Here is a 20,798-nt window from a genome sequence, read left to right as displayed (position 1 = left end):
CCACAGCACTGCTGCTCCCCCCCACACTCACACACACATACCACGCGGACATATACAAAACAGTATCCACACCCACGCATTGAAAGATGCACACTCATCAACAAATGCACAGACAAACCCCCCACACAAAGATCGTCCATATTGCCTTGAACAGACTATTTGCGGTGCTATTAATGAGCAACATTCAAGGGCGGTGCATGGTAGTGTGGCCTACACCACACCCAGCCGCCTTTGTCTCCCCATTGTTGAAGTTTTATACAGCGTACCAGGTACTCATTGATTGCTGTGTCGACCTAGGGGAAGCCCAGTACTGATTCATATATCGTCATCTGTGTTGGCTGTGAGTGGGAATCGAACTTGGCTCGCCGGGTTCATAGCGCCGTGCGCTAAGCATTACACTACCCCCCCTCCCCACACCATAAAGACACGCACATAAAAGCACCCATACACACACGGTCAGGCACAAATGGGCACTAACACGTACGACAATCACACATAACAGGTCCTTAACTCAAAAGAAAAATCACGAAGCACATTTCCACAAGCAATTTAAGTAACTTTAGTTTGTAGCGAAGTAGCCAGCATTTGTTCTGCAATGACTCTGTCTATAAAATTCTGCAGCAGTTGGAAGCTATAAGCAATATAGGGAATACAGGTCAGCGTGACTGCCTGTTGGCTATAACAGCCTTACTCTTGAATTACTGGAAGGTACAGCTTAATTGAACAAAATGTCATTGGGCTGTTTGAGTGAATGCAGTGTGGGATCGGGGAAGGGGCTGTATGGGTGGGCTTGGCATCCACGTGACCGAATTTTCCGACTGTGAGTTGTAATGATTTGTCCGTTGGTTGGTTGCGGTTAATACAACGTTATTTGACCTGGATTTCTCTCAGTGAGAAGACAATTAACTGTCCCTTTGAGTATGCAAATCCTTTTTGATATGGGGTGGAGTGGTGGTGCAGTTGTTTTGCAGGCTCCGTTAGGATCCTGGCGGCCAGAGTCCCGATTCCCAAACATGGTGAGTGATATCAGAACCGGTCTCGTCCTATCCTCCTCCTCGCCAACTCATACTGACCAGCCCAGTGAAGTATGGTAACACAAATACCCCTCCCTCATGGCCAACACGGCGCGGGGAGGTATTCGATCATTGGTGGATTGAGAACATCTGTATTTTTCAAGTGTAACATATCCCATACTGTGCATTATGCACCACCGTAGGTAACCCGTTAATAATCTGCAAACGTCAACCGTGCCCCGAATGAAAATGTGCCGTAGAGAACCCCGCTCGTGGCTTATTGTTGTCGGGGGCCGATTGTGCAGTGTCCCCCGCTGTGTGGCTCAGAAGAACGGCACGACGCATCGCATTGCTCAGCTGCATCGCTTGCTCGTGAACTGACGTCACAATTGGAGGCTGTGTTTATCACATGGCTAGTGTGCGAGGCTGATACCCCAAGTAGTTTCGAGCATAATGAGTCACGAAGGCCAGACAAGGTGCCATGTACTGGGGATCTCAACTCACACGTGTACGTCCTTGTGGCAAGGAAGACTTGTTGGAATATTGGTGCTAGTTTCTGCTCGGGAGTGTCATCGGTCTACGACACTGGTTTGAAAATTCAAGGACTAGTTTGTGAGGCACTTGGCATATCCTACGAAAAATTACCTGTTTAAGACTGAAAAAAACCCAGAAACATTGAAATCAAATTTTGGAAACTCAAGCATGGAATCAATGAGACCCACGCATGTTACCAAAATGCAAAATCTCCTTCTAATCTGATGACAAGTTGCCAACATGTATGTTATGAGTAGATGTTTTAATATGACGTTCATCAGATAACTTACATTTTCAGGGTGTACGTTTCCATAATTAATCAATTATGACCTGCATTGAGTTTGGACAAAATTTAATTAGGACCGATTCCCACGACAGCATATTGAGCGATCACACATACCTGTCCACCTCCATGCCCACCTACATGCCTACCGAGGCAAGCTGTCAGGCTTTGGGATTGAGTGGAGGGTGCTAAGTCCACACGTCTCACTGCTCAAAGTAGGGTTTTGCGAATAAAGCAGCTTCTGAGAAGGAGCTGCTCGTGGCTTTATTTCATTTTTTATCAGCCACGGGAATTATATAAGCCCGGAGAGGACGCGACGCAGACGGCACTATAATTCCTGAATTTCTCCACCAACCCCTCCTCCCTTTAGAACTGGCGGCCGTCCAGGAATAACAACGCCCCAGCAGAACCTACAACCGTGTGGGGCGGTTGGGAGAGGAGGAGGTACGAAGCGATCGTCCCCGCCGCGTCTACCCCACTGCCGCCCATCGCGCCGAGACTTCGAGAGAAAGTCACGCACAACAGCTTACGTCAGTGCATCAGTATGTCCGCAATAATTCCACAGATGGAAAATGTAAAAAAGACCCAAAACCCTTTGCCATTAACTTTATTAAGCGCAATTTCAAGTTGTCATTGTGTTTTTTTAATTATAGCTGACGACGGTGCCGGTTATGGAGGTGCCCGCATAAGCGCTAACGTCGCCGGTGATGTCATGGCAATCAGACGGCATGCAGGGCTGGGGCAGTGCACCGCACGTGAGGTTTCTGTGCCGCGGCTTCAATAATTGCCGCGAGCGAGGTTGAGACGCAGGGCAACGGGGCAGGGACTGGGGCCGTTTTCTCTGCACCACCGTGGGGGGGGGGGTAGCCCTTGCGGGGTAGGAAACGCACAGCGAAAATTGCTTCGGAGTATTGGACCTCTGTAGGAATGCAGAGGACCCCCAGCATCACAACGCAGGGACGGCACGGGGCGATATGTGGGCAGGACGGCGCGTATGATCCCAAGGTGAGCGCAGTGTGCATAACGCGCACGGCATAAACCCCACGAGCGCGGAGTCACTGTAGAAGAGAACGTGTTCTACTTAGAGCTGCACCAAACGTTCTGCCCCCCTCACACGCGGGACAGGGTATCTTTCCCCGAACCGGCAGTCCCATCATAGAATTATATCGCAGCCACGAGCTTAGAGATCTTGAGCGGGACACTCGGTTTCCTGATTGAGGGCCGGCAGACTGCACAGGACCCTGCTCCTCTCTGCAGTCTCACCACACCAAGAGCCAGGACTTCATCTTATCAGGAGGCGGCGGCAGTTGGGAATCTCCCGTTCCATATTTACCACTGGAACGCAGGACACAGTTTGGTCCCACCATCTGGGAGTGTTGTGTTTTGCACTGGTCTCAGATAAGGGATCTTCCCCTACAACTGGTGCTATGTTCCACAGATGGTAAAGTCTACTGGTCGGAGGCGATGTTGCGATCTTGTTTTTCCCCCAATGGTGTAATTTGCGGGTTATTTAAACATTTGGACCGTGACGCTGGCACGCATGGCCTACTCTTTTTCAGCAACGTCACGGGATCTGTAAAGTTCCCTGCAGGGCAGACAGAGAGCGTAGGATGTTCGGTCGACACTTCTGCAGTATTAACCAGGGCAGCCACTGGCCCCGAACTACAAACCCCCCCCCCCCCCCCCCGCAAACAAGTGGCGACTGTGCCCCTGCCCAGCCGTGTCACTGCTCGGCCACGATTCCGGCAGCGAGGGCTACGTGGGTATGTTTCCGAGCTACGTAACGCGTGGGGGATCCAGAGCCGCAGCTGGTGGCGGTGCTACATCATCTGGACTGCACAGCCCCGGTTCATCAACAACCCCCCGTCCCATTATGCGAGGGATATCTGCCCACTCGGGGGGCACGTGGTGCCATCGCCACTCCACCACTGGCTTCAGAATGGAGTAAAACCCCTCCAGCGCTACCACACAACAAACACATACAATAGTGCGCGATGTCACCGGCGGGTTAAAATGCAGAAGCATAAATATCTCGTGAAATTAATTATTTTTACTCGTGGCCAATTTATGGTGATGGCAAGCGTTCTGTTTTTTTATACATTGTGAAAATGGTAAAAATTACTTTTAATAGTAGCTAATTAATTACATTGGCAAGAATATAACTGCTAGCTTTTAATACCCCGGAGTCCTTGATTGTTAAGAAAATATAATAGCCGTGTTCATTGTGATCGTAGTACATTCCTTATGTTATTATTGCCTTCCGATGGTTCATCCATGTGTTAGGATTCCACTATTTATACTTACAGACCAGAGGCCCTTTAACGGCGCTTGTAAATAAGCTTTACGGTTATGCCGCTAATCTAACGTTGGCCTCTTTGCCTTGTTTCCAATGCTAATTCACTTTTCATGGCTATTTTAATTGGTTTTCGCTTACAATTCCGATTATGTTAAGTATTTTGATGTTCTAATTTGTTTAACTAAAGTATATTTTTCCTGCGCATTTTTACTGCTGTAATTAAAAATAACCCTTATTGTTCTGGTCTCTCTTCTACAATGTACAATAGACTTTATGTCGCCACCGTAGGCACAGTAAGCTGTTATAAACATAGGTTTTATTAATCTCATGTCTTCCCAAAGATTAACAAACTATGGAGGGTCAGCAGCAGTGTTAGTAAAGCCACAAATATTATGCTCCTCAAAACATTTGAGGGTTTCCGATTATACACATTTTTAAAATTGTTTTATACCAAGTAAGGCCGACTGAGCTTTATATATCTTTATCTGAAGCGACCTGGCCACAAATGATAGCTCAACGAAGCGGCTTATCATGTGTACATTTATCGCAGCCAAATATTCTAAACACATGTTGATTCTAAATGTGAACAGAAAAAACGGGGGACCCAGAGAAAAATCCACACGACCACAGAGACAACATGCAAACTCCAAATATATAGCATGCATTAGGGTCGGAATCGAACCCACAACCTCCTGTATACCTGGTGAGGTAGTCAACATCTTGAATGCATGCACGTCACACGTTGTGGATCTGTGCAGCTGACAGGAGGACGATGGTAGCTCGTGAAGCACGTGTTTGAGGAGACGCCTGCGTGCCCCTTGGAACGCAGCAAGAACCGGCTAGACCGCACACCGCGACGTGAAGACGGAAACTAAAGTGTTTTGGACAAGCAGCTATGGGCGTGACGGGGTAAATCTGGAGCAACTGTTGACGGCTGGTAAAGTGGAAGAAATAAGGAACCGAGGTAGATGGAGACTGAGGTGGACAGACAGAGTTGTGAATGTGACCGCGAGGAGAGTACGGCAACGTCACAGCAGAGCCCAACGCCACGGAGAGCGCAGCAGCTACATAATCGAGGTCACGAACCCTCCGGTCGTGAGTAGAACGAGTAACGCGCAGAGCGGGGGGGGGGGGCACGCGCGGTGCACGTGACATACTTCCCCGGCACGCGGCGACGGCTTGGGGTTAGGGTCCGACGGGAAGGGGGAGGGGGGCGACTCTCACCGCTGGCCCTGGGGGTCCGGGCGGCCCCACGCTGTCCAGGGAGCACTTGCAGGCATGGGGCAGCGCAGGGCATTTGGCTTCGTCTCTCTGCACAACACACACACAGACGCAACGATCACCCCGTGCAGCTTCAACAGACTGTTGGGACCAGGGCTGTCCGCGAGCGCCTATTAAGGGAAACAACATTGCGCACGAGAGCGGGTGGTTGTGGCTCGCACAACACCTTTGTCTGCCCAGTATCGATGTTCACACCTCGGGGAAGGCCCAAAACTAATTGAAACTAATTGAAGAAAAAAAGAAGGGGTGCATCAAATATCCCTCTCAAATTCGAATCAAGATAAAGCTAACAATATATGTATAACACTAGCTTGACTACCCGGCTTCGCCCGGGACTTGGATTCACCACGCCCGGCTGCCTTTGTCTCCCCAATGGCGATGTTTACACACCACATCAGGTACTTGTTTGAGGTTGAGTCGACCTAGGGCCGGTCCAGGACCGATTCAGATAATAATTACCCGTGTTGTGGCTGTGAGCCGGAATCGAACTCGAGTCGCCAGGATCGTACAGCAGCACGCTAACTGCTGCGCTACCGCTCCCCACACTACCCCCAGCGTGACGTGAATAGCAGCCTCCGTACTGGATACTTTGGTGACGTTTTGTACTTGCGCACACAAAGTCTCTTTATGGCAAAACATTTTGTTGAAAAAATAAGTTTTCGAACATACAAAAATATATCACAAAAAATGCAAGTAATGTTAAAATTACATACATTTTTGGAAAATTCAGTATCGCATAATGGGTCCCATTTAATTTGTGAAGTCTGGAATTGAAAGGTCATTTGTATTTTCTGTTTATTTTCCAATATATTGGACGGCTCCCATTTCCCCCAGCACTGTGGGTGGTAGCAGCTCACAATGACTGTGTACTGATCAGTGAGCAGTGCAGCATCTACTCTGACGACGCTTTACTCAGCAGCACTGCAGGGTAACTAGCGGACAAACCAATACACAACATTTAACTGATTACTCAATTTGGATTACAAGCAGAAGTAACCTCGTCCCAAAGTGCGAATACATGGCAGGATCCTCTTGAAAACGAGTCATGAGACTCGTGGGGAAACAAGCATAACAAGAATATGAATATTAAACGGTTCATTTGACGGTATGTATGACTTCAAAGCACACTACAACAACAGCAACGTGCCTGAAGACTGAATTTTTACACAAATTTCCTACCAATGAATGAACATCCCTAAAACTGAGGGCGCCTTCTCATTGTCAACAAGTCTGCATCTGTATTGACCAAGTAAAATATTAAGGCAATCCACAGGGATACGACCGATTAAAGCCGTCAATAAATGAATTCGTTTTTTTTCTTTCAGAAGTCAAGTTGTGCTTATATCAAATCACCCACATTGCTACTCGAGACTTCGAAGAGATCTCCAAACAGCATTTGTCTGGGCTCAACATTTAAACTGTAAAGTACTTGCCCAGAGCTTAAACAACATTTCTGGCATGAATGAGGTTTCCACTCCCACTTGTTAAATACTCCCAACTTGGGCAGCCTGCGAATCTGTTAGACGTGGCTGGGATGGATCACTCTGAACACTGCCTGAGGCACAGAATTACCTTTATCACGCTGTGTGGCACCCATGTGTCTTAATGCTTGCATCTGACTCGGCGAAATTAGATTTCTAAATGAAATCAATCTTGAGTTATTTTATTCCATCCGTGAAAAAAGTTACAACGTATAAAACTGCAGTCATAATAATAATGTAATTTAATTTTATCCAGGAAATCCTTACCAAGCCTCAAGATTATGTTTTCAAAAGGTCTCGGCATCGGCAAGCTTGGCCAATTCCCATTACCGAGCGTCTTTTGCATGTGGGAGGAAACCAGAGTACCCGGAGAAAACCCGTACGAAAGAGTGGATAGAGCAAAACGGTCATATATTAAACAGCGCAGCAGAAATGTGCACTGCATGTACAAAACGCAATGGTCACGTGGGAAGAGTCGTGACACTCACTTGCTGTACTGCTGTCCCTTTGCTGTCGCAGCAGCCCGTGGGGTTTGAGAGTTTCAACAATCCCTGGTGATTCACCAACCCTCGCCTCTCAAGTGCGGGATTCCCGGGGAGGGACACGTCACCCACCTCTAAACCTCACACGCAATCTGAAGCGATGGGATATCTCTAACAAACCTCGGTGTAAGCATCACTCGGTATTACGGCACGTGGAAGCACCGGTGACGCAGCGGTTCGCGGAATGCGCTGTGAACCTAGCAACCCGAGTTGGATACCAGGCTATGGCTAACATCAGAGACGAGTTATATCTGAACCGGTCTTGGTCCTCTCCTTCACCAATCCGTAGAGGCCAGCGTGGTGAAGTATGTCCGAGAGCTACCATGACCGGCATGGGGGAGGCCTTTATCCAGGGGTAGAGTAACAGGGCTGTGACAGCATTACGGCACAAGCTGGACCTAAAGCTTGTTTGTCACTGTGACTCGCATGGTTATTTAGCCCACTTTTCCTGTTCCTTGATTCAAATACGGCACTGGTTAATCTTTCTGGACAAGGTTTCCAGGGTTGCCGGGTTTTGGATTGCCATCTCTAATTGTGGTGTGGTATTCTTCGGCAGTTTGACTAGTCAATATACACGTGCTGCGTGTGTGTTTGCACGCACGCACGCGTGAGCAAGGCTGAATCCATCGGAAAGCGCGCGCGTGTAACGCCGAGGAAGTGAAGAATGATGCGCGCGTAACGTGTGAGATTTGGTTTGCTCATGTCGCACCATCACGGCGGAAGCGAGACGCTCTATAAACCCAGAGTGCGCTGCATTCACTTCGAGATTCATCACGAGCCACGCGGTGTTTCTGCCGGACCTAAGCCGCTCGGCCGCATCGTGCCGGGTTCCGCACGCGACGAGCAGGGGCAGCGGGGACCCAGGGGCCCACGCTGCCATCCTAGAGTTTGTGGGAATTATAAGAAGCACCCTCGTCCACCCCGTCCCCCCTCCTCCCTGAGTACGCACCGTGGCCGGGAGCTCGCAGCACTTGTCACGACTCGTCCAGCCCATACTGCACACGATCTCGAACATCTGTAGCTGGAACTGCACCCAGAGGAGGGACAGACGTGCAGCATCCCACACACATGGTTGAAATCAATAAACACAACGCGAGGGACAAGGCACAACTACAAGGAGTCATCTTGGCCAAAGCCATTGATGCCACCACCGCACCTCATAGCCAATGCTTTCTGCCCTCCACCACATCCCGTAGATGCTGCACAGGGACACACAGTAACATTCACCGTGCTCTCTTAGGCCTTCTCTTCCCCTTGGTCGTTGGACCTGTGGAGACCGCTCCAATTCCGGTCTCGGTAACCGACCACCCCTCCATCCTGCCCACACGTGCCACCCAGTGCGACCGTGTCTGTGACTCGCATCTACAACATTCGCCTGCCATGTTCCATTCCGGACGGCCCCAATGCACGACAAGCACACACACACGTACCACATATGCCGCAAACAGGTATACAAATGGCATTATTCGTGTGCAGTTGGGCAAGCAGTTTTTCTGTCTAAAGGCTACGAAAAAAAGTGATTTCCAACAACAATGGTGATGTGTTTAAATCAAAGGGAATGGCAAAGGAAGGCACCGCGCTTACGCTTACTAAAACCTGAAGCGGCTCACCACCGGCACCGAACAACCACGGCTCCTACAGCCAAAACCAACACCGCGGCACAGGACAAAATTAAAAGAAATAAAATGTTCTTTATGTTCGCTTTTATAACATTATTAAGTAAATTATTTTTTGAAGAACATTAGAGGCTCCAGTAATTTCTTATTTTTTAAGGTAGACAGACCACTTTGCTATGCTTCGGTGCTCTTGGCCAAGGGAAAGTGGACCGTGAAATTCGTTCCAGGGTAATGGTGGCTTCCACTCTGCAGCCTGCGAGGAACGAGAGCAGTGGAAACACCGGGGGGTTCCAGGCCTTGCTTTATGGGTTGGCTGCCCAACCTCTGACCAAATCTGGAATGCACTTGATCTTACCATATTCTAGAAGCCAAAGTAAGGTTGAACCTGGGTAGTGCTTAGATGGATAATATGCCATGCATAATAAGTTGTTACAGGCTGGGAGGCGAAATTATAGGGCAGCAGAGAACAGTGCCGCAATGTCCAATGTTGTACTATACTTCCATGCCCCCCACATATAATGTCTCTGCCGTTACCGACCTACACTGACCAGTGTGGTGAAGTATGGTAAATATAACCCCCACGACATGCACGGTGTGGGGAGGCTATCATCCAGCAGTGGATTGACAAAGCATTTTTTCTCCTACTACTCCGTCACCGTTATGTAATGCATGTGTAGTGGTGGTGTTGACGTGCGCCGACTGTGACAGTGATGGATCACGGGGCGGCGCGGGGTGCGGGGTTGGGCACGCGTTGTGGGCGTGGTGTGGACGCGCGCGCCGGGAGTGACAGATGACGGGGCGGCGCGGCGTGGGTGGTGAGGCACGCTGAGATGTGGGAAAACAGGATCGTAGCCAGCGCCGAGTGATTGGTCGAATAAGTGGGTGCTTGCAGCGACGTCCGCAGGTGGGGTATAAAGGGGGACGCGCGAGAGCACTCGGGGAGAGTTACCCAGTTGCAGACCAGAAGACGGAGCTGAAGACCTAGTGCCCCGAGACCCCTAGTCCCGCCGTCCTTGTGGGGACCGGGGCCCTGTGTGGCTCGGAGGCGAGGCTGTGGGACCCGGGGTCCGACGCCCCCGTGGGTCGGGCTGGGGACCCACAGTCAAGACGGATACCCCGGGCAGGGAGTGTCCCGAGTAGCTCAGTGGGCGTTAGTCGCCGAGTAACTAAGTAGGTGTTTGTCACCCGAGATAGCTAAGTGCGGTGTTTGTCACCCGAGATACTAAGTGGGTGTTTGTCACCCGAGATACAAAGTAGGTGTTAGTCACCTGTGAACGAGTTTGGTAAAATAAAGAGTGTGTTACCCGTGAAGTCGTCTCCCGCCGAGTTACTACATTACAACTGGCGTCAGAAGTGAACCTGTCTTCAAGAAGAATGGACACTAGGAAGACTACCCGTACCCACGAGCGAGGTCGGGAAGACGACGGCGTACCGGGGACACCAACCTCGGGAGGAGAGGACGAGGAGTTGCCGCCGATGCAGCCCTTCGCGGAGATGGCCGGCGCTCCGCTCGCCTCCGACACCAGCCTGCAGGACGCACACTCCCGGTTGGCGGAGTTGCTGCTCGCCGCCGCTGCAATCTTGGCGGAGATCTCCGTTCCAGCGGGCGAGAAAACGGCTGCGGGGTTGGAGGAAGGAGCGAGGCTGGCGGGATCCCGCCAAAAGGCGCTTCGCGCCAAAAGTCTGGAAGTTGCCGCCGTTTTTGAGGGGCCGCCATCGATTGGCGGGAAACACGGACACCACGTGACCGGAGACCTCCGCTCAGCGCAGCCCACATCATCAGCGCGCACCGGAGCTCTCCATTTTGCGCCTGACAACCGAGCCGACATTTTACACAACTACAGCGGAGCGCGGGAAAATCTCTCCGACGTCGACGACGATCGGGTCCTCCAGCAAAGATTGCCCGCGCTGTCGGCGTTCAAGGCGGATGGGGGCGACTGGGGAGCCTTCCAACGAAGGTTCCTCGCTCATCAGGAGATGTCGGGGTGGTCCGACACCACTGCCCTGCGGGCGTTGCCAGCGATGCTCGACGACGACGCGCTTGCAGCCTTCACATCTGCTGCAAGGTCGTCCCGCTCTACGCTCCAGGCCGCACTACACCTGATGGCGAAGGTGTTCGGACCGCCCTCCACGTGTCGCCACCAGTTCTACGATCGGCGGAAGGTGGCTGGAGAAACGACGCTCGCCTATCGCACGGCACTGCTCGCCTTGGCGGACGCAGCTTTTCCCCGCATGGATAAGGAGGGGAAGGACGCCATGGTGACGGAGCAGCTGCTGGCGTTGGCCCACGAGTTGGGGGTCCCCATCAATGTGGCGGACGAGATGGATATCTGCTCCCTGGCGATCGCCACGAGCATTCACGCGTACGAGGTCCTCAAACGCAAGCCGGGGGTCGTCTGCAATTTGGCGGGGAACGCGGTACTGGCCGCCACGATCGCCGAACCTCAGCCAGCTGCGGATCAGGAGCAGGCCTTCGCTGCATCGCGTCCGGGGGAGTGGAGAACGGGAGGTCGTTCGCCCACACGTTCATCCCGCAAGCTGGAGCAACCGAAACCTGCGACGTCCCTCGTCGTCTGCTACAACTGCGGCCTTCGGGGTCACGTCGCAGCCGGGTGCCGGGCCCCGCGTCAGCGCGCCACAGGACCACGTCGGGACGACGACCAGGCCCACAAGTCATCCCAACAAAACCCGGCAAGTCGCGGCACCTCACACGCTCGGTCCACAAACACGGCACATTCGGGTCGCCGCTTGGCGGTGGGGGGTTCGCGGCTGGGTGCCGGGGGTTCATTTCGGCGAGGGGGGTCCGTACACGGCCCGCAAGCAGTCGAATGGTCCGAATTGGCCCACAGGATAGTGGCTGCATCGGCCGGGTCGTCCGTGGTAACGGGGTTTATTGACGGGGTTGAGGTCCGGGTGCTTGTGGACACGGGTGCGTCGGCCACTATCATTTCGGACCTTATTTATAACATTCTTCCCGTCAAAAGTAGATCCCTTCTGTCAGGGGACGTGCCATTTTATGCGGCGAATGGGGGATCCCTGGGGATCATCGGCCAGATTCGGGCGACTATTTGCATTGGTGACGTCAAATTGTCGGGCCCTATTTTTGTATCATCATCGCTGGCCGTTCCCTGTTTGCTAGGTACGGACTTTTTGTCCAAAATGCCCATCAAAATTCTCATACATCAGGCCTGCATTGAGCTTCCGTCAGGTCGGCGGCTTGCGTTCTTGACGAGCCCTACCAAAATACGCACGGTTTGTGCGACGGTGCAGGCGCTGGCAACTCAGACTGTAAGGGTGCCCCCGGGATCGAAAATGTTGGTACCCCTTCGGTTGAGGAAGCCACTCGAGGTGGGTGCGGTGGCACAGGGGGTGCCGTTGGGGCCGTCTAACAGGGCCAGAAGGGGCCTCGACTTAGCGGTTGCTCAAACCATGGTGAGAGGGGACAGTGAGCCGTTCGTAAGGGTCCTGAATACGGGGTCGCGGCCGGCCAAAATTGCGCAGGGAACGGTGCTGGCTCACGCCGCGCCGCTACCCGTTGAGGAACGGCTCGTGGCTCAAGCGGATTTCACTGTCGAGTCGCATCCTCCAAGTGATGAGGGGACAGAGTGGTTGGACTCGTTGTGTGCCGGTTCTGCTAACTTGTCCAAAGTGCAATTGGGAGTCGACGCTCCCACGGGGAGGGATTCGCTGTTGTCATTGCCCCTCATTGAGTGGGGCCGTCTCCAAATGTCCGACAGCTCCCTACTTACGCTACGTCGAAAAGTTGGCGCTCCCGAGGTAGGGGATGCGCGGGTCGGTTCCTGGGTGTGCAGACAGGGCCTTTTGATGAAGTGGGACAACATGTCCCGGGGTCACGTGCTCGTTGTGCCTGTTGCTATGCGGGGTAGGGTCGTTCTGGCAGCTCATGAACGGCTCATGCATCTGGGTTTTCACAAAACGCTCGCCCTAATCCAGCGAGACTATTATTGGCCGGGGATGGGTAACGACGTGGCGAACATTCTTAAGGGATGCGTAGGGTGCGCCAAAAGAAAACCGCCACCATTGGCAGCTAATCCACCGCTGAAATCCATTCAAGTTTCGCGCACAAACGAATTGGTTGCGTTGGACATCTTGGGGCCCTTTCCTGCTACACCGAGGGGAAATAGGTTCCTGCTGGTTGGCGTAGAATACTTCACCCGATGGCCCATGGCATGGCCACTCGCCAACCAGTCGGCTGCAGCGGTGGCGGACGCCTTCGTCCAGGGTTATGTTTTGGACAAGGGCGCCCCCGAACGCTTGCTGACGGATCAAGGAAATAATTTTTCGAGCGGTTTGTTGCGCGAGGTGTGCGACCTGTTGGGTACAATGAAAGTGCGTACTTCCCCCTACCACCCGCAGACTGACGGGATGGTTGGGCGTCTGAACAGGACGATTACGTCTATGCTGTGCCAACAGGTCTGCGACGATCAGGTTGATTGGGACTTACAGGTGCCGGGGGTACTCGCGGCCTATCGAATGGCCCCTCATGCGGCGACGGGGTTTTCCCCATTTTTTCTTATGTATGGGCGGGAGGCCGATCCGGCCATGGACGTCCAACTGGGGATTTCCCAGCCACGTGCAAAATCAAAATTGGCAGACCACATCAAATTTAATATCGCCAAATTGACTGAAGCGCGGGAGGCGGCGAGGTTGAATTCGCGGTCTCGGCAAATCGCGAACGAGAGATTGCATGGGCGGAGGGTGCATACGCATGATTGGAAACCAGGCGATAAGGCCTGGCTGCATTGTCCACATGCACCGTTGCCTACGTCCCCCAAATTGTTGAGACCTTGGAGGGGACCGGTGGAAATTGTGCGGGTTGCACGACCCCAGAGTATACAGATTAAATGGGAAAAACGCCGTTGGTACGTGCACCCCTCCCGACTGAAGCCCTATGCGGCACCGTGTGACCCCGTTCTGTGCCGTAACGACCGGGCGTGTGATGTGACCGTCGACTTGGGGAGGGAGGTGTCGCAGGCTGCTCCTCACGTGTCTCCACCTGACCCACCCCCAGGTGCCTCGGGCTTGACGGCTGCTGACCGTCGGGAGCCTGAACCCCGCGGCACGCACGGGTCCTCGATGCCTGGCCGATGTCTTCCTGAACCGCCGGCACCACCGGACGTTCAACCGCGTCTGGTGCCGTACGACGGACCGGCAAGGCGGACTCGGGCTAAGGCACAACAATTTTCATGAAGACGTTTTTTTTTCAACACCGAGCTCGCCCGGTGTTCCCCTCTGCCGGGGTAATGTCCCGTTGTAGGGACGCTCGGAAAGAATGGGACACTGCACGAGTCGAAAGAAAAAAAAAAAAATTCCATTTATTTTCCTTTCTGCATACACATTGCTATTGTCACTCGCCGGTTTGTATATATTGTTCTATTGTCGCGGTGGCATTGGTTGATGGTTGCGGATGGTAGTGTTCGCGTCGTGTTGTGTTGTTACGTTAGTTGTTGTTCTTGTTGTTGTGTTGTGTTACGGGGCACACAGGGCGGTTTGTATATTTTTATAGCAGCCGGGTCGGCTGCGAGCTATGTGGTAGGGGGTGATGTAGTGGTGGTGTTGACGTGCGCCGACTGTGACAGTGATGGATCACGGGGCGGCGCGGGGTGCGGGGTTGGGCACGCGTTGTGGGCGTGGTGTGGACGCGCGCGCCGGGAGTGACAGATGACGGGGCGGCGCGGCGTGGGTGGTGAGGCACGCTGAGATGTGGGAAAACAGGATCGTAGCCAGCGCCGAGTGATTGGTCGAATAAGTGGGTGCTTGCAGCGACGTCCGCAGGTGGGGTATAAAGGGGGACGCGCGAGAGCACTCGGGGAGAGTTACCCAGTTGCAGACCAGAAGACAGAGCTGAAGACCTAGTGCCCCGAGACCCCTAGTCCCGCCGTCCTTGTGGGGACCGGGGCCCTGTGTGGCTCGGAGGCGAGGCTGTGGGACCCGGGGTCCGACGCCCCCGTGGGTCGGGCTGGGGACCCACAGTCAAGACGGATACCCCGGGCAGGGAGTGTCCCGAGTAGCTCAGTGGGCGTTAGTCGCCGAGTAGCTAAGTGGGTGTTTGTCACCCGAGATAGCTAAGTGCGGTGTTTGTCACCCGAGATACTAAGTGGGTGTTTGTCACCCGAGATACAAAGTAGGTGTTAGTCACCTGTGAACGAGTTTGGTAAAATAAAGAGTGTGTTACCCGTGAAGTCGTCTCCCGCCGAGTTACTACATTACACATGCACCAGGAAGACGTTCCGATGTTAATCTGAGTGGCACAAGGGGTCACAGTTTCCATATTTAGGGTCACGATCTGATTAATCCAGCTTCTCAACTGTAACGAGCTGATAGTTACTGCCCGGTGACCAATATAAGGACAATTTGGCTTTGGGATTTTCATTTAACTTGTTGCACATTGGCTCGGGGAAGAAAGGTTTGGTATCTCGCCACGTTTAAAAAACAGTTTTGCAGAGTGTGCGCTCCAGAGGGGTCTTGTTAATCTGACTCCAGCAGTGGTTCTGTGGTGTCACCAAGCAGGTCGCCGTGTGGCGCCCTGGATGCCGCGAGAGTTCCGTGGGACACTGAACTGCCTCGTGACAAAACCAATAATTGGTAATAAAAAACTAAAATCCTCAAAAATGTATTTCCGCCGCTGCTGCCTTATGGTCATCGCCATGGTATGGATGCCAGATTGGTTCTGAAGTCGCATAATGTCTGCTCAGCGTAGGCTACATTCCGTTTGGAAATTCTCCGGTTTGGGCGGCCTCATTTATCACCGAATAAGTCCCGGGTCGACAGTAGACTGGCATGCGACTCGTAGCCAACAGCCAAAGCGAGGGGTATCCCGGATGTGGTGTGCTGGGTGCGGAAACATTTAACGAAGTCAGTGGTACCTCCCCAAACAGTGTCTTCGACAGCCCTGGAGAGAGGGGAACTGTTCTGGATTTGCCATGGCAGACGCCGATGAGACCGACTTGCCCTCGAGGCCACTCTGCCCTGCTTGGCCTTTGTGCTAGGTTGCTTAAAGGGCTCTTAAATTGCAGGGGGACACGATGTCCCGGATAAACCCGAGGCTTGATCTGAGAAGCTAAACTAAGGCAAATGTAATAACACGGAATCCAAAAATTGCCCCATCAAAAACATCAAACCAGGAAGCTGGGCAGACGCTGAAAGAGCTGCGTTGGCAGTCTGGGGGAAAATGTCCAAGGGCTGCGCATGGAAAATGATGATGTACGTGGAGAGAGAAATAATTCCACCGATTTATTTAATCCCTTCCTTCCCTGCTTGCGTCAGCCTGCAATGGAGCAAAGCGGTGAGCGCTCGATGCGGCAACAACGCAAGCACGGGACCTCGCGCGCAATTCATTCAGACGCCGACCGCAAGCAGGTAATTGCACCTGTCGCATCTACATTGCGGTTTTGATAATTACGGCACGTGCGCCGACGGCCTGCGATTATACGCCGTCACGTCCTAATGTGCTGGATGAACAGCCGAGGCAGCTCAGCGGGGCAGCAGTCTTTCCACGTTAAGGTGACGCGGTAATTTCTCCATCCAGATCGGCTCTTGTCTTCGTTCCCGGTGAGGGTTGGGTAACGCGAAGCTCGGCGAGGCTCGGCCCTCGGGGCGGTGCGTGCGGGGCGGGCGGAGGGGGCGCGTCTCACCGCGGCGGTGCGGGCGCGCGGCCCCCTTGACTGCAGGAGGCGGCCAATCTCCGCGTGGCCCTCGGTGGTCACGTTCCCCGGCGGCGACGAGCTGCGCTCCGCCACCAGCGCACAGTCCAGGTGCACCTTGACGCTCTCGCGCGTCACCACCACGTGCACCTGGTACCACGCGCAGCACATGGTGCACACACGCACATGTGGGGCACGCGCGGCACATGCAGCAGATGTACCAGGACTCACAGCACACACACAGCACACACAGCACACAGGACACACACAGGGCATGCACAGCACACACACAGCACATGTCAGAACGTGGGTGGTAGGGTTCCGCAGTCGTGCCTTACTGGGTTGATTTCCGCTTCGGGTGCCTATCTATGTGGAGTTTGTATGTTCTCCCCCTGTTCTGTCCAAAGTTTCTTCCGGATTCCTCAGTTTCCTTTCATAGCTAAAGCCACACACATTCAATTGCAACTGGTATTGGTCAAATTATCCCAATGATTATACGTATGACCGTGAGTACAACTGTTCATTTTGTAAGCATTTCAAATGGGCACGTGTGTGACTTGCTGTAAGGTAACGAAAGATAAAGTAGCAACTGCACTGTCACCGTCAAGGCTGATGGAGTCTGCATTTAATCAGAATCATCAGAATATTGATTGATACTGGAGGAATCCGACGAGCTACAAACTTCTTTTTCACAGACCTCCAGCGCCCTTGCGAAGCCAACTCGGAATCCACTCGACAGCAGGGGCGGCCACCGTGAACGTGAAACGCGCGGGGCGCTACGTTCTGACGCAGAGCCGCGAGGGGAACTCCCATCCCCGAGGATACACACATTTATTAAACCCGTCTCTGTCAGTATTTGGCCAGGGCATTTCTTCCAGCGGTCTAAGCGTTTTCCCACAGGCATCCGCTCGTTTTGAAGCTGCGCAAAATCTAAAATATTTTCCTGTCGTGCGAAATAGCAAAAGTTGATAATAATAATGATGCCTCTATTTCGTCAGATATATGGCCCAGTCAGTGTAGCAGCAGCCGGTGAAACTGGCCGCGCTGCGTTTCCGCTGCCCCTCACCCATGCATCCTCTCGGCCTCCCGCTGAGGCTGCCTCACTTCGTTGAGTGCCAACAACTTTCGTCCCAAAAAAACACTAAGCACTGTCACAGGAATGTGGAATTTTCACATTTGGCTCATTGGTGGCGCCGTGCGTTTGGGGCAGACATTTCAAAGCGTGCCAAATCGGAACGCGTGAGAAGCACTAAACTAAATTAAAGACGAAAGTGTTTTTTTTTCTATTTTACCAGAGAAGGCCCACTGAGCGATATAGCCTCTTTTTTCAGAAGCGACCTGCCCATCACGAATGATAGCTTCCACTGACCTTGTGGAAGCTGCCGTAGAATATCCTCTGCACCTCGGGCCCGTCGAACGTCACCACCTGCCTCTGGCCCTGCTCGTCATGGTAGACGTAGGCCAGCACCTTCTTGCCCACTGCAGGGAGGCGAGGGGAACACAGAGATGACCCTGACGCTCGCGTCTGATGTCTTGCGTGTGATAATTGCATCGGGCAACACGCCGGCACTCTGCGCCCCAATCCGCTGATGATACTCAGAATGTTGAAACCGGTCCAGAGCTCACAACTTCTATTGTGTGTTTGACTCGATGTATTGCAGTGTGCTCATACACAGCCACATTGTGTGTTTGTTCATACCAATGTTATGTTGATGTACCCATGCTGCATTGTTATTGTGTATTGTCATGTTGCACGTGTGTGTATGTATAGCTCATTGTGTTTCTAAAAAGCCATGTTGTGTCTGTGCGTCCTGTATTGTGCGTGTGTGTACATACATTGCCTTTATGTCTTTTTGATTTGTCTTTGTGTCCCCTACGTCACGTCACGTTGGCTGTCATGTCCGTGCTGTGTGTGTGTGTCCACGTCATGTTGGCTGTCATGTCCGCGCTGTGTGTGTGTGTCCACGTCATGTTGGCTGTCATGTCCGTGCTGTGTGTGTGTGTCCCCACGTCACGTCACGTGGGCTGTCATGTCCGTGCTGCGTGTGTGTGTACTCACGTCTCGTCATGTGGGCTGTCATGTCCGTGCTGTGTGTGTGTGTCCCCACGTCACGTGGGCTGTCATGTCCGTGCTGTGTGTGTGTGTCCCCACGTAACGTGGGCTGTCATGTCCGTGCTGTGTGTGTGTGTGTACTCACGTCTCGTCATGTGGGCTGTCATGTCCGTGCTGTGTGTGTGCGTCCCCACGTCATGTGGGCTGTCATGTCCGTGCTGTGTGTGTGTGTCCCCACGTCACGTGGACTGTCATGTCCGTGCTGTGTGTGTGTGTGTCCCCACGTCACGTCATGTAGGCTGTCATGTCCGTGCTGCGTGTGCGTCCCCACGATGCGGTGGTGTCGGTGCTGCGAGCGGGGGGGGGAGGCGTGCGCACCGTCGAGGATGATGGCCACCTGCTGGCTCCCGCTGGTGCTCAGCACCTGCCACAGCGCGAACGGCTCGGGCCCGGTCTCGGGGAGCACTCGGAAGAGGAAGGAGATGGTGAAGTCTGGCCGCAGGCCGTCCGGGTGCACGTCGCTGTCACACAAACGCGCGAGCGCACACACACACACACAGATTCCCCGTGTAGCCTTAAGACACTGCTGCGGAAAGTGCTTTAAGCGACCACCTTTTGAAGGCCAGCGTGGCACGTAAGGGGGTTAGTGGCCAGCACCACACCGGCCGCCTTTGTCTCCCCAATGGCGATGTTTACAACCACACCTGGTACTCATTTGAGGAGAAGTCGACTCAGGGGAGGCTCAGGACCGGTTCAGATAATCGTCACTGCTGTTCGCCGTGAGCGGGAATCAAACTCTGGTCACCGGGTTTGTAGCGCAATGCACTAACCGCTACACAAAGATAAAGATCCCCTGTATAGCCTTAACAAACTGTAGGGGCAAGTGCTGTTAGCGAGCAACTATAAAGGCTGGCACAGCAAACAAGGGGGTGAGTGACCAACACCATGCCCGGCCGCCTTTGTCTCCCTAGTGGCGATGTTTACACATCGCACCAGGTGCTCATTTGAGGCTGAGTCGACCTGGGGGGGGCAGGACCGGTTCAGATAATCGTCACTGGTGTTGGCCGTGAGCGGGAATCGAACCCGGGTCGCTACACCACCGCTACACACACACACACACGTGTAAACATTACGTAGATCTTGGCGGTTAATTGACCATACCTACACACCCTGGTCAGTTCGGGTTGGTAATTGTAGGCAGCATAGACATGGGAGTAGAGGCTGTACACTATAGCAGTAGTTGTGTAATAAAGGACTCCTTCACAAGATGTCGCTCTCCGTTGGTCCTTTATTTAGATTCTTCTCCTCCGCACCCCGCTGGCCTCCTCCTCGGACCAGCGTCTCCTCTCGCGTGCCACGCACGCCCTGCTAGCCCCTCCGCTAGCCCCGTGCACCCCGCACACTACGCTAGCCACTCCGCTAGCCCCGTGCACCCCGCACACTACGCTAGCCACTCTGCTAGCCCCGTGCACTCCGCACACTCCGCTAGCCACTCCGCTAGCCCCGTGCACTCCGCACGCTCCGCTAGCCCCTCCGCTAGCCCCGTGCACCCCGCACACTACGCTAGCCACTCCGCTAGCCCCGTGCACCCCGCACGCTCCGCTAGCCCCTCCGCTAGCCCCGTGCACCCCGCACGCTCCGCGAGCCACTCCGCTAGCCCCGTGCACCCCGCACGCTCCGCTAGCCCCTCCGCTAGCCCCGTGCACCCCACACGCTCCGCTAGCCACTCCGCTAGCCCCGTGCACCCCGCACACTACGCTAGCCACTCCGCTAGCCCCGTGCACTCCGCACACTCCGCTAGCCACTCCGCTAGCCCCGTGCACCCCGCACGCTCCGCTAGCCCCTCCGCTAGCCCCGTGCACCCCGCACGCTCCGCGAGCCACTCCGCTAGCCCCGTGCACCCCGCACACTACGCTAGCCACTCCGCTAGCCCCGTGCACTCCGCACACTCCGCTAGCCACTCCGCTAGCCCCGTGCACCCCGCACGCTCCGCTAGCCCCTCCGCTAGCCCCGTGCACCCCGCACGCTCCGCGAG

General features: G+C 53.8%; 1 protein-coding gene across 1 annotated transcript in view; it reads right to left on the bottom strand.

Moving 5' to 3' along the window:
• The window catches only part of LOC144725103 (collagen alpha-1(XII) chain-like), a 319,564-nt gene that overhangs the window by 87,143 nt on the left and 211,623 nt on the right, over positions 1 to 20,798 (bottom strand). The window contains 5 exon segments of the mRNA XM_078604576.1: positions 5,351 to 5,437; positions 8,380 to 8,457; positions 16,702 to 16,860; positions 18,080 to 18,189; positions 19,142 to 19,284. Of these exon segments, the coding sequence (XP_078460702.1) occupies positions 5,351 to 5,437; positions 8,380 to 8,457; positions 16,702 to 16,860; positions 18,080 to 18,189; positions 19,142 to 19,284 (577 nt within the window).

Source organism: Lampetra planeri, chromosome 22, assembly GCF_965212315.1.
Source record: "Lampetra planeri chromosome 22, kcLamPlan1.2.h2, whole genome shotgun sequence".
Lineage (NCBI taxonomy): Eukaryota > Metazoa > Chordata > Hyperoartia > Petromyzontiformes > Petromyzontidae > Lampetra > Lampetra planeri.
Note: the sequence above shows the minus strand (reverse complement) of the source record. Positions and strands in the feature narration are given on the sequence as shown.